This window comes from Canis aureus, chromosome 11, assembly GCF_053574225.1.
Source record: "Canis aureus isolate CA01 chromosome 11, VMU_Caureus_v.1.0, whole genome shotgun sequence".
Classification (NCBI taxonomy): domain Eukaryota; kingdom Metazoa; phylum Chordata; class Mammalia; order Carnivora; family Canidae; genus Canis; species Canis aureus.
Window position 1 is genome coordinate 20,874,751 of NC_135621.1, and position 16,232 is coordinate 20,890,982.

The window sequence follows — 16,232 nt, forward strand, 5'->3', positions numbered from 1 at the left end:
CCTCAGGGTCCTCACAGTCCTCAAAGTCCTCACCCTCCTCAGGGTCCTCAGAGATTCACTGTCCTGAGGATCCTCACAGTCCTTCCTGTCCTCAGGGTCCTCACAGTCCTCGGGGTCTTCCTGGTCAGGGTCCTCATGGTCCTCCTTGTCCTCATGTCCTCATATTCCTCAGTGTCCTCATGGTCCTCTGAGTCCTCAGGGTCCTCTCGGTCCTCAGGGTCCTCACGGTCATCATAACAGCTCTGCGAGGTTCTGCCGATGGGGACAGAGGTGCTCAGGGCCCCACAGAGCCGTGGGCATGACTGTGGTGTCCACGAGCGGGACATCCTGGAGGCGAGCCAGGGCTCCCGTATTTGTGCGTGAGGCCGCGGGGCCTTGCAGGGAGGCCCCGCGGCCTTTGCTTCAGGGCCTCCTGTCCTGACTGCTAAGTTGGAAGGACTCCCTGCAGGCCCAGTGGGTCATGGTGCTGCCACGTACAGGCCGGGGAGGTGTCCGCCTGGACACACCTGGGGCCCAGGACGCAGCCAGGAGTTGCCCCTGCCTTCAGGATGCCAGTCTTCCCCGGCGAGCTCCCCTTCACTTCTCAAAACCCCCTCCAATGCTCCCTTGTGCATGCAGCTTTGCCAGGGCCCTGGACAGGAGAGGGCTGCCGCGGGGTCCTGCAGCCCCTGCCTCACAATCCAGCCGGGCCCCGAGCGCCGCCCCCTCTGGGTATCAGGGATTTCAAGTCAATCGCCCAGGAGAACACGCTGATCCGAACGAGTGAATGAGCCAACGGGCCAATTGCTAAATGAACAAATCGGTGCAGACGTGGGTGCCCCCACGTGTCTAAGCTGCCCTGCTCAGCGAATGGTAGGGTCTGCACAGACTGTCCCCGTGGAAACCCAGCTCACGTGGATCCCAACCAGCCCAGCGAGGCTCAGGGCTTCTCTTTAGCGGCCATGATCACACGTGAGGAAACACCGCGCACACAGAGCAGAAAACAGCAAAGCAAAAATTAAGTGAGACGCGAGCCGAGAAAATGCGCAGCACGCAGAACGCGAGCCGACAAATGTGTCCGGCCCCCCTGGAAGCACCAGGTTTCAACCTGGGTCTCCGGGACTGGCTCCTGAGCGGGGAGGACGGCGGGAGGGGCAGGAGCGCGGCCTCAGCGGGCAGACCCAGGTTCCCTTAGACTCGAGCCTGACGCCAGCTCTCCCTCGGGCTCACGGGGCCAGCAAGGGGCCGGGGGGCAGGGGCGGCGCTGGGAGCGTCCACCTGGGCGACACCGGGCAGCACCGGGCAGCGTGGGCGAGGAGGCGCGCTCACGTCATGGCCAGCCTGGTCCAGTTTCGGGAGTCGGACAGCGCGGGACACACGGAGATGCACGCAGTTCCCCGGGAGTTAGGGAGGCCGCCCGATTGCACCCAGGGATCCGGTCGGCAGCACCCGGCTCCAGAATCCACAGGGCCGCCCTGCAGTAGCCGCGCACCTGCTGGCTCCATTGCACGCCTTTCGTGGGATCCAACTGGTCGGTGTTTTTAATGAGGACAGACTCTGCATCCTAAAAACCAAACTGGCTCCGTGACGAGCCCCTCAGAGCGCCAGATCCTTAAGACACTCCCACTTGCCTGCACCCTGACACCAGAATTTCCAAAGGACCCATCGAAGCTGGTGGTGCACGGCAGGTGGCAGGTGGCCACGGGGACTAGAAGGCAGCTGACACAGGGCCTGGGGTGAGTGGGCCAGCCAGAAGCCTGCTGGGCGTCCAGGGCACTGTGGGTGCTGCAGGGCCCCTGGGCCAGGAGGAGACACCAGCTCGGCCCTCGAGGTGGGGTGTCCGGGACACTGTGGGTGCTGCAGGCCCCCTGGACCAGGAGAGGCCAGCTCGGCCCTTGAGGTGGGGCGCCCAGGGCATTGTGGGTCTGTAGGTGCACAGGGCACCAGGACCAGGCATCCCTGGACGGGTCTCCCTCCCCCCGCCCACCTGCCCTGCCAGAGGCCCAGAGGAACTGAGCTCCAGAGCTGACTCACTGCCCCCCACAGCCCCAGGCCATCTTAGGATAGGCTCATCGGTGACACTGGGGCAGGGGCCCCCATCCAACCTGTCTCCATCCCCCAAGGTGGCCTCGTGCCTCTACTATTCCCTTTCCAGGGGGGGCTCTGTGGCTGTGGGGGCTGCCTGGGGTCCACCTAGACCATCGGGAAGCCTGCTCCAGTGACATTAGAGTCTACACCCCTGAGGCGCCCCCCCCCACTGCAAGTAGATTCCAGAGCTCCCGTGCTCTGAGCCCCGAGGATGTCCTGGCCGCATGCTCGGCACTTGCTGTCATTCATTGGGTGACCTCACGAGGGCTGCAAAGGTCCCCGTGCCAGAGGTCAGCAGGACGTGGGCTCCAGGCTAAGCAGCTGGTTTGAACCGGGGAGGTGCCCAGGGCCCCATGCAGAGGCTGCTAGGGAGCGACAGGCACGGCTGGGCCCTGGCACCCGGCTGCCGCGTCCTTCTGCGACCACACCTTCCGCAGGCCCCCGACACCAAGGCTTCATGCATCCCTGCGTGGGCGCCCCTACCCCACAGAGCCCGCAGCTGCCGTTGGCATGGCCTCAGGAGCCCCCAGGCCGCCTGCTCCGATCACAGGGCTCGGCCTGGCTCCGATGTGCCCCCCGTGGGGAGCCCCCCCCCCACTGTGGCCGCAGGAGGCCGGGTCTCACGTGGACCACACGCCGTGGCCTCGTCTGCCAGCGCATGCCCCCCGGATGGTGTGGCTGCTCTGACGCCCTGGTGGGGGCCTCCCTGCACCCTTTCAGGAACACCCTTAATTCTGCTGCCAAGATAATCCCCAGAGGCACCGCCTCACGAGGCGCCTTAGTTCCGCGAGGATGTTAACAGGGCGCATCTCAGCAGTCAGACGTCTGACTCCGGTGGCCATGGGGGGGCGACCATGTCCTCCCAGCCGCCCAAGGGGACGGGGCCCCCCCGTGGGTGCCCGACACCTGCCACACCCGGAGCAGGGGCAGCCCACCCTCCTGCCGGTGGCCTCAGCCAGAAGCCACGGGCGATGGACGCAGCGGTGTCCCGATCCCCAGGCCTTCCTGCCCCAGCATGGCCTCCGCTCCCCTCTGCCCACAGCGACACAAGGGGCAAGTCCCCATGGGCACGCCCGGGACCCTGGCTCCCTGCGCCCGCAGCTCCCCAGACACCACATGTGCAGACAAGCCCACGCTGCCCGGGGGCGCAACCACCCCACGGGACTGGCCACCCCGAGGCCTGACCCAGAGAACGGGGGCCTCCTCAGACACCCTGGGCCGGGGGCAGGACGGGCTGTGTCAGGCGGCATGGGTGGCCGGCCGTGGGCTCTTACCGTCCACGCAGGCAGGCCGGGCTCTCGTGGTGCCCGCGATCTGCCCCTTTCTGCAGGCACAGCGAGCCGTCTGCCGGGCGATCGTCCTCCGGGGCTGGCTGCTGTCCCGGTCCAGGGTCACAATCTCACAGGTGCCGGCGGCCAGCTGACCTGCAAGAGAGGCACAGGCGTGGGCTGAGTGTCGGGGCTGGGGGACGCACCGCCCGCCCTCCCACCCTCGGGGGCACGTCTCAGACACCTGAAAGGACGCGGCGCTAACACGCTCTGTGAGCGCCAGCGCCAGGTCAGGCCCGCGACCCCCACTTCACACGCTTACACGGCGGCATTCGAGGCCCCGCCCGGCAGACAGGAAATTAAATGGGGCCCCACCAGCCATGCCCGGAAATGAAAGGTCCTCGTCGCGCTGTCAGGCATCTGATGGAAGGATCCAGACCGCACAGAGCACAGCCGTGGAATCCGCGGGGCCCCGGTCTCCCCGCCCACCTGGCCCACGGGTGGTGGATGCAGCAAAGACCCCCTCCCGGGCCTGCCGACTGTGCAGGCCGCCCCATGGGAGGGAACAGCTCCCGGGCGGCACGGGGCTGGCGGGGAGCGGCGGGGACACACACAGGCCACCTCCGCGCATGGGCTGCACACACAGGCGCTGGTCGCACCCCTCACGCCTGCTTTCCCACGTGGATGCTGCCCCAGCCCCGAAGGATAGAGGCACAGGACGGGGGACAGCGGGGCCCCGTGGCCTTGGTCGGCCTCGGGGACAGCACAGCACGCGGAGGACGGATGCACTGACCATGAAGCTGACCAGTGAACCCATTTAAGCAGCGCCCCTGCCCCTCCTGTCTGGCCGAGGTCCACGGGCCCCTGCCCAGCACAGGGACAAACCTGCCCCTGCCTGGACACTGGTGCGGCTCCACGACGGCCCGCTGCTAACTCAGAGGGTAAAGACGGCGCCAGCGCTGGATGGAGGGGGGTCCCCTCGTGGGAGATGAGGCCGTCCTTGCTCCATGCCGCTGCCCCAGTGCAACCCCAGGCTGCGACCCCGGCTGCCCCCTGCACGTCCACGCTGGAGAGCCCCCACAGGTCCTGTGCACTCATGGCTCCGCCTAGCACCTGTGTCACCCGCAGGCAACCAGCCCAGCCAGGGATCACGCACATTGGCAGGACGCATCACATGGAGTGACCACCCACCCCGTCGGCCAGGAGCTGCCCGGGCCACCTTGACCCCTGGGGGCGCAGGGTCAGGGTGAGAGCCACGAGCCACAGGGGCATCGGTGGGGGGCACAGGGCATGCCCGGCCCTGGGCTCAGCGTGGTGAGCAGAGCCTGTGTGGACAGCACACGCAGTTTGTGGGGTGCACGGTACAGGTGCAGGGCAAAGGGGCAAGCCAGCGGGGCCCTCCTGGGCACCTCCTTCCTGAGCCGCGGGAACCCCGACCGGGGGCTGTGCCCCAGCGCCCCCTCCCTGGATGGCTCGGCTGCACACCTGGGCCTCCATCAGCTAACAACACAAAGAATTACGTACCGCACAGAAAATGAGGCAAAAACAAACAGGGTGAGTAGATCAATGCACGCAGCAGAGAGAGGGTCCTCGGGATGGAGAGGGGGCGCCTCCTGTGACAAGAGCAGTGAAAGCCCCGGAGACGAGTTCAGGGGGCAGCAGGAGACTGAGCTGGTCCGTAAGCGTGGCAGACGACGCTGGACTCGCAGCCCGGGGGACCCTGTGATGGGTGGCTGGGCGCTGCTGGCCCGACTCCAGGCCCCTTGTGGGCAGCAGAGGCCCAGGTCCGGGGGACTGGCCCCCCTTCCCTGGACACCATGAGCCCTGCTTGCTAATGAAGCCGCAGACCAGCCCTGCGACTCCCCGACCGAGGAGCTCACCGGCCAGCGTGGCCACCCCTGCCCCCGAGCCCTGAGACGCCTGCGCCTGGGCCCCCGCACATCAAGGGGTGGCCAGGTGGGGCCAGAGCAGGGGCCTGATGGGGTCTGCACGTCCCAAAGCGCCCTCGCCCAGGGAGGCCGTGGCCACGCCGGCCTGACCCCATCATCCCCCGGGTGCCCCCATTCTGGGCCACACCCTGGAGCAGTGGTGCTGGGTGTGGGGTGACCTGGCCCCCCAGGGCCCCCCAAATGCTCTATGTGTGCGACCGCTTGGAGATGTGACCCAGGGCAGGGGCCTCAGATGGCAGGTCCACGTGCCAGGCTGCCTGGGAAGGGGTACAGCCTTGCGCTCTCCCAGGGATGGGCCCAGGTGCCTGCAGGACACAACCCCCTGCCCCCACCCATGCCCGTCCACAGCCGCAGGGAGCCCGCCCCGCCTCCTTCCTCAGCAGGCATCCCAGCGTGCCTCTGCTTGAGCGTGTCCCCGGCCGCCCAGCCACCCGTGTCACGGCCACGCAGACCAGCCCCTTGCCTAGAGCACGGTTGCGAGGTCCAACTGCACGGGGCCACTGTGCACACAGGGGGTCAGGACGTGAGCGTGGCCCCTGGGGCACCACTCAGCCCTCGGACAGAAGGAGGAAAACCAGCCCCTGAGAACACAGGAATGCCCGACGTGGGAGGATGACGATGTGCGGGGTGCACACTCCCCAGGATGGCCTGTCTTCCAGATGCCACTGCAGCGGGACCCCACGGCATTCCGGTCGGGCGTCAGCAGGAGCACGTGGAGGCTTCTGGGGCTGCATTAGGGGCGGCCCTCCCCGGCTGCCCTGGCTGAGAACCACGCTGGAGGCCCCTGGACGGGGCAGGAGCAGTGATGGTAGGACGGGGACAGGGACCCAGGGACAGGAGGGCTTATAGTAGGGAGGAGCTCCAGGGACGCCCCGTAGACTTGGGTCCTGTGGGGGCAGAACCGGCGTCCCCCACCATGCCATCCCTGGGGGGGGGCACAGAAGCAGACCATGGTCACCTGTGCTGGACAAAGGCCCCTTGCACTTCACCTGGCCAGTGTCACCCCCCAAGCTGACCTCGACCACACAGGCCCTCCAGCACCCGCAGGCCAGACCAAGACCAGAGGCAGCACTTCCTGCCCCCGGGAGATCCCAGGCAGAGACATCAGGGCCACAGCTCGGTGGAGGCACCTCCCGCCCTCCCTGAGCCTCTGTCCCTGCCTGGGCGGTGGGACTAACAAGGCTGAGACCACAGCAGGCAGCCTCTTCGCCCCATGCCCGGGGCTGTGGCTTGGGCGTCTCCCACCTGCATCTCCCCACGAAGCCCAGTGAGGCAGAGGACACCTCAGGAACGAGGCTACCCAGGTGCAGCTGTCCTAACGATCAAGGGGACAGCGCCCAGCAGCACCACGGGACACCCAGGGCTGCAGGTGGGCACCCTACCCACCGGCACGGTGGGGTCTGCAGGTGGGACCCATGTCATCATGCCCGGGGCACATGGAAGTTGCCCCTGCCAGGGACGGCCAGCTCCCCAGCGCATGCCGGCTGCAGGGGCAGGAGATGGAGGGGCTCCCTCACTGCAGGGGCAGCAGCACCGCTAACCCTTCTGTGTTGGGAGGACCCGCACTCGGGACACCCCGGATGGTTCAGGAAGGATGGATCTTTGGAAACCGCGTGCAGCCCCCTCTGCCGGGCCTTCTCTGAGCAGCACGGGCAGCACCCAGGTCAAGCTGTGGGTCAGCAAAGCATGTTTCCCAGGCTCGGCGTGCATCCTCTGGGCTCCAGGGAGCCACGGATCTGAGGGCTGGTTACCTAGGAGGGGCGGCCGGTGCACGCTGGGGGCCGCGGGGGGCACAGGCCTCGGACAGCCACGGAGTCCAGCGAAGGTAACTCCACAGAGGAATGAGCTCCGCAGCCAGGATCACTGGGAGCCTGATATGCAAACAGGGAGCACAGACTCAGGCCTCACACCATCCGCAAAAATCAACTCGGAATGGGGATTAAATAAGAAAAGGTAATAATATAAAGCTTCAAGAATGGGATCCCTGGGGGGCTGCATGGTTGAGCATCTGCCTTTGGCTCAGGGCGTGACCCCGGGTCCCAGGACTGAGTCCCGTGCGGGGAGCCTGCTTCTCCCTCTGCCCGTGTCTCTGCCTCTCTCTGTGTGTGTCTCATGAATAAATAAACGTAACCTTTAAAAACAAAAAAGCTTCTAGAAGACAACATAGAAAATCTACGTGAACTTCAGTTTGGCAGTGAGCTGTTACACACACGCCGACCATGTGCTCTAGGAAGGCTTTACTGACGTTGAACGCCCCTGCGCTGGGGGGGCACCGCCCAGAGCACGGAAGGGAGAGAATCCTTGCAAACCGCACACACCTAACATCGGGCTCGTGTCCGGAGGGTGCGTGGACCTGAAAACTCAACCGAAAGAGAATGGACAACGCAGTGAAAATGGGCACAAGCGCCGACGACGGAGCTCCCCCCAGGACGGCCCAGGAGAACCTCGAATGCGTGTCGCTCGGCAGAAGCCGGTGTGAGAAGCTGCATGTGGGGGATCCCAGCCCTGTGACGTCCCGGAAGAAACCATCTCATGGGGAAAATGATAAATGTGGCGGCGGCCAGTGTGCAAGGAAGGAAGGAGGGAGGGAGGGAGGGACGGGTAGTTCGGCGAAGCTCAGAGACGCTTGCGTCCAGGGGCCTATTCAGGGGACGCTTGCTGTAACGGGACACACAGCACCTTGCACCTGCCGGAAGCTGCATTACGTCAACGCGACAAGTGACCTCAAACGTGCAGACGTGAGGATCCCGGAACGGCGTCCAGATGCTGCTGGCAGCATCCAGCCACGTTAGAGGCTCAGCGGTGGAACGTCTGCCTTCAGCCCCGGGCGGGATCCCGGGGTCCCCAGATCGAGTCCCCATCGGGCTCCCTGCATGGCGCCTGCTTCTCCCTCTGCCTGTGTCTCTGCTTCTCTCTCTGTGTCTCTCAGGAATAAATAAATAAAATCTTAAAAAAAAATGGAAGGACACAGCCTGTTGCACCGTGTGTGCTCAACACACACACAAAATCGGTGATGAGTGAGGCTGAGTCACGGGCCCCGGGGTTCCCAGGGGCCAAGGCCGAGGCACTTGAGCAACCAGATAAATAAAGCAGCAGCGGATCTGACTCAAAACATAAAAACACTCCCCACTGATGCCAATGCCCATAAATGGGGGGGGGGGGCATCATCAAATAGGTAGGAGGTAAGGAATCTCCATGCTGAGGAAGCCCCACCAACGTCCGCGGACATCTGTCCCCGAGGACGCGCATGGCACGGCCGCCACGCAGCCACTTCCTTCCAGAGAGAAGGGCCCGGAGGGAGCACGGAGACGCAGCTGCCGCCGAGGAGTCACGTGTCGGAAGCTGGGCCGCACTCAGGGCACCCGCGCGGACACGATGGGAGGAGACGGCGCCCTCCACCTCTGCGGCTTTCCTGTCCCGGCCCACAGCCCGGTGCGCTCTCGGGAACGCGTGGGGCAGACCCGAGCGAGCGCCCTCCTGGGACACCTGCCCAGGCCCTCGGTGCCGCCCCCGCCGTGACACACGCGGGCCGTGGGAGAAGGTGCCGTGGGCGGGAGAAGCCCAGGGAGCTGTGGGGCCTGAGGTTCTGCGGGTCCTGGGTGGGACCCCGCGCAGATGGGGACAGGGTGCACAGACGACGGAACCCCGAGTAACACACTGACCGGAGTCAACGACTGAGGGATAAAGCGTTTCTCCAGCAGCAACCGAGGCCCAGGTCAGGGCGAGTAAGATGTTTCCAGCACGAGGAGGTGGGCACTTCCTAACCCACCTCCACGATCTTCCCATAAATCTAGACGCTTTCGGAAGCCACGAGGTCTCTTAAATACGCGTGGACAGCAGGAAAGAGCGCGCGTGCCGAGGAGCCCGCCCAGCAGGCCGCCCGCAAAGGTCGTGCCAGTGTCTGACGCAGGGGCGTGGGCTGGGCCCTGCTCCCCCGCCACGCGTGTCCCAGGATTCCCAGAGCTGTGCTGAGCCCGGGAGTGTGAGGCCCGCTCGGCCTGGCAGCAACGACCTCACCCCTTCACCCTCCCGCCCCCCCCGAGCCTAGAGTCGGCGCGTCTGGTCGCAACGTGACTCGCCTCCTGCAAACACGCATGAGCTGCACCCACAAGTGATGGGGACCCCCCCCACCGAAGAAGCCGGTGAGAGTGTGTGAATCCTCAGCCATGCCTCCATCAGCGCCTCTGCTGAGGTCCAAGGTGACAGTCGCAGGGGTGCTCACCCCAGGTGCCAGGGGACAGCTCGGGGGACAGGGCTCCCCCAAGATTCTGAGCGCCGTGCAGAGGTAAGGTGCGCTCGCCTCGATCCACGCTATCCACACAGCAAGTTTCTGAAGGGCCTGGCGGTGGGCACCCCCGATGCCCACCCAGAAGTGCCCCTGATATGCTCCGGGCAGCCCTGACCTCAGGGCTCTGCTGAGGCCACCCCACATTCAGGTCAGCACATCCCCCATCCCCCAGCTCTGAGCCACGGCCGCGCCCCTGCATCCGCTGGGCCACACGGGGCTGGGTACGCACCGAGTGCGGGGGGGGCCAGGCGGGCAGACCCTGCCATGACCTCTGACCTGTGGGGACCCAGGGCTGGGCGCGCTCCGGGCTGCAGCCTGGGGAGTCCGCGTTGCCAGGACCCCGAGGCAGAAGGGAGGCAGCAGGGGGCCGTGAAGGGCCTGCAGGGCTGGGCGGGACAGGTCAGTCAGAACCTTCTAGAGCCTGGGCCTCGGGCTCAGGCCCTGCTGTCAGCTCTCAGGGGAGCCCGAGGGACCAGTCACGGGACACACGAAGGCACGGGGCAAGGGGGAGAAATGTTTGCAGGATGACAAGGGCTCTGACCGCTGGGCGCAGGGGAGGGGCGGAGGGGCAGGGGGGGGTGCAGAGGGGCACGGGGATGCTCCGGGAGCCGCGCCCTCGGGGACGCCCCGCACGGCCCAGCAGAGGCCCAGGGACCCGGTTCCTGACGACCCAGGACGACTGGGGGCCAGCCAATCCATTCCCCGACACCCCACTGCGCGTCCACCGCCCCTGTAGGAGCAGGTAAGGCCTGAGCTCGCCCAGTAAGGCATTTACGAGGCCTCGTGGCCACACCACACGGATCCCCTTCTTCCAATTCCACGTGCCGTGGGGACATACACAGAAACACAGACGCCGAGCCGCACACAGGAAGCGCCACCCACACACGCAGCGGCGACCTAGCTGGGACCCACACGCTGCAGCCGGGGCACCGTGTCCAGGGCCCCTCCAACCTGGGGGGGCAGGGGCGCCCACAGCCTCCCGCCATTATCTCCCGTTTCCATGCAGCCCTGGGGTCCCGCACAGCCCAGACTCTCTGGGTTCACATCCTGCGCCCGACGCGCACCGTCTGCCTCGGTCTCCCCGTCTGACACACGACAGAAAGGCGTCTGGGCACTCAGGATGACGGGCCAAGGTCCTCCGTCGCCAAGGACTCAGGACGGGTCCCCGCCCCACATGCCAGGTGAGGGGCGCTCCATCAACGGGCCACGGCATGCCCACAAGTACCTGTCCGCACAGACCACGGGCCACTGGGCCGCCAGGACCGGCCCCACTGGGGTCTCACGAGCAGCACGGGGCCAACTCTGGATGCTCAGCGTGTGTCTGGCTGCACGTCTCCAGCCCCGGGACCCCCCTCACATCGCCCACTGGCCCCTCTGACTATCCTGCCTCCTCCTCAGAAGGACCCTGTGACTGCGTCCCGGGTGAAAACCACAGAAAAATCCATGATCTCCCTGCATCTGCAAAGTCCCCGTGGCCCGGAGAGGGAACAGGTTCCGAGCTTCTGAGGGTCAGGACGCGGAGGTCCCGGGGGTGGGGGGCACGCTCTCCGTCTGACCACATGCCGGGTGTACCTGGAGCGTGACCCCCAATGGGCACAAAAATCACAAAAATCAGGGCTCCCAGCACCACTGTCCCTGCTTCTCGGCCAGTGAGCTCCCTGGGGTGGAGACGGACCCACTGATCCCCCAATGAGCCCGGGCCCCGCTGACCTGCATGGCGCCCTGGCTCTGCTGGGCTGGCCTCACGGGCCCTGCGGGGCTCCTCGGGGGTCCAGCTGCCCCGGCTGGGGTGCCCGCAGTCCCCGAGCAGGGGTGGGAAGGGCGGAGAGAAGGCCTGGCCGTGACCACGTCCCACCGCCCATGCCTCGGGGCCGTCACTCCTGACCTGCACGCCCAGGAGACCGTCCTCAGGACGCCACAACTCCGAGGACCCTCGGGGGCGCTTCAGACAAGCTGGACGGCCGGCCTCCCCTCTACGCCCTGCCTGATTGCTCCCAAGGGCGGGACGCTCACTGCCTGTCAGGGCCCACCCCACTCCCCAACACCTCTGTGGCCGGCGGGTCCCGTCCCCGGTGACCCCAGGCCGCCCGGCCCCCCGGCCCTGCGCCCCCCTCCACGGCCCTGAGGACAAACATCTGGTGGGCGGACAGCATCCACGAAGCCTGGGCGTTGTGTCCATCCACATGCCTCCCAGCATGGAGGACGTGACAGGGTCCCCTCCGTTTCCCATGAACCACTGACTCCTTGCTCGGGGACGGGTCTCAGGACAGGGGCCCCGCTGCTGCCACGGTTGGAGGAGGGGGATTTTATTACACCTCCTGGCACAAAGGAGGAGTGGGCACATTCAGGCAGGAAAGGAGTCCAGCCCCTGGGGAGGGGCCACCTGGCCACCCCATCGAGGACAGGCAGGTGCCCACGCACGGGGAAGCAGCACCTGGGAAGGGCCAGGCTGGGGCCAGTCTGTGTCCAGGGAGGCGTCGAGGGAGGCGCTGCACCGTGCGTGTGCGTGAGCGTGTGTGTGAACACGTGTGTGCACATGTGCTTGGGGGTGTCCTCGCACGCCTGCAGCCGTCGGGGGGGCAACACCCCCATTCCAGCCGGGCCTCGGCCTCCGATGCCGCCAGAATTCCCAGACCCCACCATCCTGGCCCCGCATCGTACGGATGAGAAAACTCCAGGTTATGACAGACGCAGTGGCAGGATGTGTGAGCTGCTGGTAAAACACAGGATCCAGGCGCCCGTCTCAACGCCGACGCGTGCATGGACCCCGCTGTCACCCCGGGAACCGCGTGCCCAGCCGCGCATGAAATCCAGTCGTTCACAGCAGACACGGAGGGACGAGGAGCGGATGAGCTGCCTCCTGGGGACGCCTGGCAAACACGGGCGGCGCCTCCCCAGCCCCAGGGCTTCTAGAATGTGGCTCCAGGCGAGGGTGGGGTCCCCTTGGGGCCTGTGACCCCCGCGCCCCAGGCCCGGCTGCAGCTCACAAGCCCAGAGCCGCCGTACAGGTGCATCAGGATGCCTCGGTCTCCCCACTCTGCCCAGAGCCGGCAGCCGCCGTGCGTGCACACCCAGAGGTTCCAGCACACCTCCCAGTGCCCCGCTCCCCACACCGGAGCCACAGCTGGGCACACGAGCTGTGCCACAGGGCAAAGCATGTGTCGGGCTGCAGACAGCCACCGGGTCACCTGTGTGTCTCCAGCCGTGTGATGGCAGTGAACACGCGGGCGCACACGCAGCCTCCTGCCCAAGCTGGAGGGAGGGGGGCATCTTCCCACTGGGGGCAGCAGGTCGGGCACTGTGTGGGGCAGCTGCACTCCTGCCAGGTCTGCCCACGGCAGTGCGGGGGCCCCCAGCACCCAACACCCCCCAGGAGGCCCCCAGGCGCCACCCTCCACCTGATGCCCCGATAGGACCAGGACGCACACGTGTCACTCCCAGAGCAGACTTCAATCTGGACCCTGAAAAAAAAATTAAAAAAAAAAAAATAAACTGGACCCTGGCTCTGGGTTCAAGGCTACAAAGTCCCTCATATGAGACATGACCTAGGTGGTCGCCAACGTCCCGATGGAGCTGGAGCATCGCTGTGCAAGGACAGTTCCACGCTCAGGACGTGCCCACGCTCACCCACCACCCTCTCAGCGGTGCTGACAGCCACACCCCGACCAGGCCCCACCACCTGCCCCCTCGCGCCCCCGCGTCCCACCTCACTGCATCCAGCCTCAGACCCAACCTCAAGGTCCATTCCTGAGAGCAGGTGCAGGCCGCGCTCCCCCGTCGGCAGGGTGGGGATGTCCGCCCGGTGCCTGCAGGGTGCGGCCACCCACGCTGTCCTCTGGGGCCCCGGGGGTCTCACCCCACGGCCCTCGGCAGGCAAGCAGACCCCAGGCGCCCCCAACCGAGCAAGGAGTCTCACGTGTGCCCATCACACCAAGGCACCCAGACGACACGAGGCCCCAGAGACACACCCGCCCCCCGCCTGGTGCACGTGCTCCTTCCACGTGACCGCGAGGGTGGACAGGGCCAGGCGCCGCAGGGCCTCTCCCCCTGCACGTCCCTCCTGACCCCAGAGGCGCCCGCTCAGCACCGACATGCCCGTCTGCCCCTGACGTCAGGTCTGGCGGCACCGCTGGCATCACCTGTGGCCTGAAGAAATCCTGTGCGTGCGAGACGAGCCCTGCAGGGACAGTCCTCCCAGCCGAACGCCGGCAACATCACTGCCAGGAGGGGTTTAGGTTCTCTTTGCTTCTAAAGACGTGAGGCCTCACCATCAGGTGCCCCTTCGCTGCTGACGCACCTGGCGCGCCCGGCATGCCCGCCCTCCCCTCCTGCCGCGGACACAGCACCCGGTGTCGTGTCCTACCGGGAGTGGCTGGTCTGCTGACGGGAAGGGAAGGAGGCCCTGCCTGGCCCGGGGACGCCTTGTTCCTGGCCCTCTGAGATGTCAGGCCAGGGAGGCCTCAGCAGGTGACACAGCCACAACCCCAAGGCCGTCGGCAGTGCTGGGTCCTCAGACCTTGACCCAGGTTGCCCCCCGGCACTCACCCCTCCTCCCTGCCGAGGTCCTACAGGTCAAGGCACAGGGCCCCGGCCCACAGGGACAATCAGGGCACCACAGGGCAGGGCTTTGGCTCCAGGGACACGGAAGGACAAGAATCACCAGAGACGCCGGCAGCACTGCAAACACTGGAACCGGCCCCAGTGCAGTGCGGCACGCTGTGTACCCGATCCATGCGCTCTGACCCCCACGCGCCTCTGCCTGGCACTCGGCCCCAGACTCCGGAGAACCGATCCTGAATAGAGGAAGGCCGATCTGTGAGGGGCGCCCGGGCGGCTTGCTCGGCCGAGAGTCTGACTCTTGGCTTCGGCTCAGGTCATGCTTTCGAGGTCGTGGGATCCAGCCGCGCACCAGGCGTGGAGCCGGCTTGGGATTCTCGGTCTCCCTCTCCCCCTGCACCCGCCACCCTGCCCCAGCATGCTCATGCTCTCTCCAAAATAAATAAATATAAAACCTTTGAAAAAAATTAAAAAAATAAAAGAATGGAGGTTTCTAGAAGCTGTTGCATCTGCTGCTCAATAAGAGTTGAAATACGGCAGCTAATAAAGAGTGAGCGCATGAATACCAATAAATAATAATAAGTAAATCGGGCATAAAGCTGCACCGCAGAAGCACACGTAGGAGGCAGAAGGCACAGGACACAGAGCAGCAGGGCCTCAGGGCGCCGGTGGTGGCTGTCACAGTCCCGGGCGCCAGCAGCGAGCATGTGGGGTGACGGCAGGCCTGGCACCATCCCCATAGCCCCCAGAACCCACATACTTGAGTGCAAATCTAATGAAATGGGTACAAGACCCCCCACCACCATCCCATTTGGGATGAGGACCCCTCGGGGACGAACCACCCCATGTCCCCCAATATCAGGGGCAGACTCCCCGCATCGTGCTGGGGGACAGGTGCCTCTCCATCCGCTGCCCTTGCACACGTCGGGGCAGTAGGCGATGCCCAGCGTACTAAGAGCCGGGACCTCTCCTCCTGTGGCAGCCGGGGGCGACAGGCACACTCGGGGACGGACTCAACGGGGCCGAGATAGGAGCTGACCCCGGACAGAGAAAGGCCACGAGGCATCACTTACAAAGTGGGGGGCCACGCTGCAGAGCGGTGCCCCTCGGGCACCTTCCTCCCAGAAGCCTGGCCCTCCTCTGGAAGGGTGCTCAGCCCACCCCTGCCCCGACCGGTGACACCACGGGTCTCAGGCCTGGAAGCTGCCCGCCGCAATGACCGAGGTCCCTTCCTTCACACTCAGTGTCACCCCAGGGCTTGGGGGCACCCCCAGACCTGCCTCCTCTCTCCAGGCCTCAGGCAGAAGGCAAGCGCTTTCACTGCCTCTCAGCATCCCCTTGGCCTGCGAACTCAGGTGTCCACGCCGGCTGTGTGTCCAGAGGCTGGACCCACCCTGGTGAGGGGCCACCTGTCAGGGCCCGGGAAGTTCCTGAGAGGTTCCAGGACGTGGACAGCAGGGTTTGAGGAGGGTATTAAGGGCCCTAACCCATGCCCAAGGCTACTGTGTCTGCGCCTGAGCAAGGTGACGGCTCACAACCAGGGGCTCCTGCGCCCTCTGCTGCACCCCTGCATTCCCACAGCGACGGCTGCTCATCCGCTGACCGGGCCAGTTACTGAGAGTGGGGCCTGCCCTCCCCGCAACCACCCTCCTCTTTGCCCCTGTGGGTCGACTGAGTCAGGGCACGACGAGCCCCCACCTTCCCCAGGCATTGCTAGGAGTGCCACTCCCTTCGGGGATCTGTGGCACGTGGCTGCTCAGAGGGCGTGAGCCTAGAACACGGGGGAGGCCCGGAGCCCCACGCCCCACCCATCTGATGCCCCTCTGGGTGCCAGGCCAGAGAAACGAAGCCCTCACTCCCCATGGCCTCTTCCCAACACGCCGGGTGCCGGGCTCCCTTCTGGGTGGTGCTGGTCTCATGCTCACGTCCTCACGCAGCTCTCGACTTCTAATCGTCATACGCTGCTGTTCCAGCCCTGTGTCATGGCACGTCCGCGGATGTTCCCTGAACCTGGATTTGGTGACGGCGCTCCTGCGTTCCGGGCAGAGCAGGTTTATGATTTTCTAGAAGCTGGATGGGAAGCGTTGTCTGCACCGAAGATCA

General features: G+C 65.8%; 1 protein-coding gene across 3 annotated transcripts in view; it reads right to left on the reverse strand.

Moving 5' to 3' along the window:
* Positions 1–16,232, reverse strand: part of TAFA5 (TAFA chemokine like family member 5) — a 154,828-nt gene that overhangs the window by 57,155 nt on the left and 81,441 nt on the right. For all 3 annotated transcript variants that reach the window (XM_077914062.1, XM_077914063.1, XM_077914064.1), the window contains exon 2: positions 3,342–3,491. In XM_077914062.1, coding sequence (XP_077770188.1) covers positions 3,342–3,491 — 150 coding nt within the window. The remainder of the gene's footprint in view (positions 1–3,341; positions 3,492–16,232) is intronic.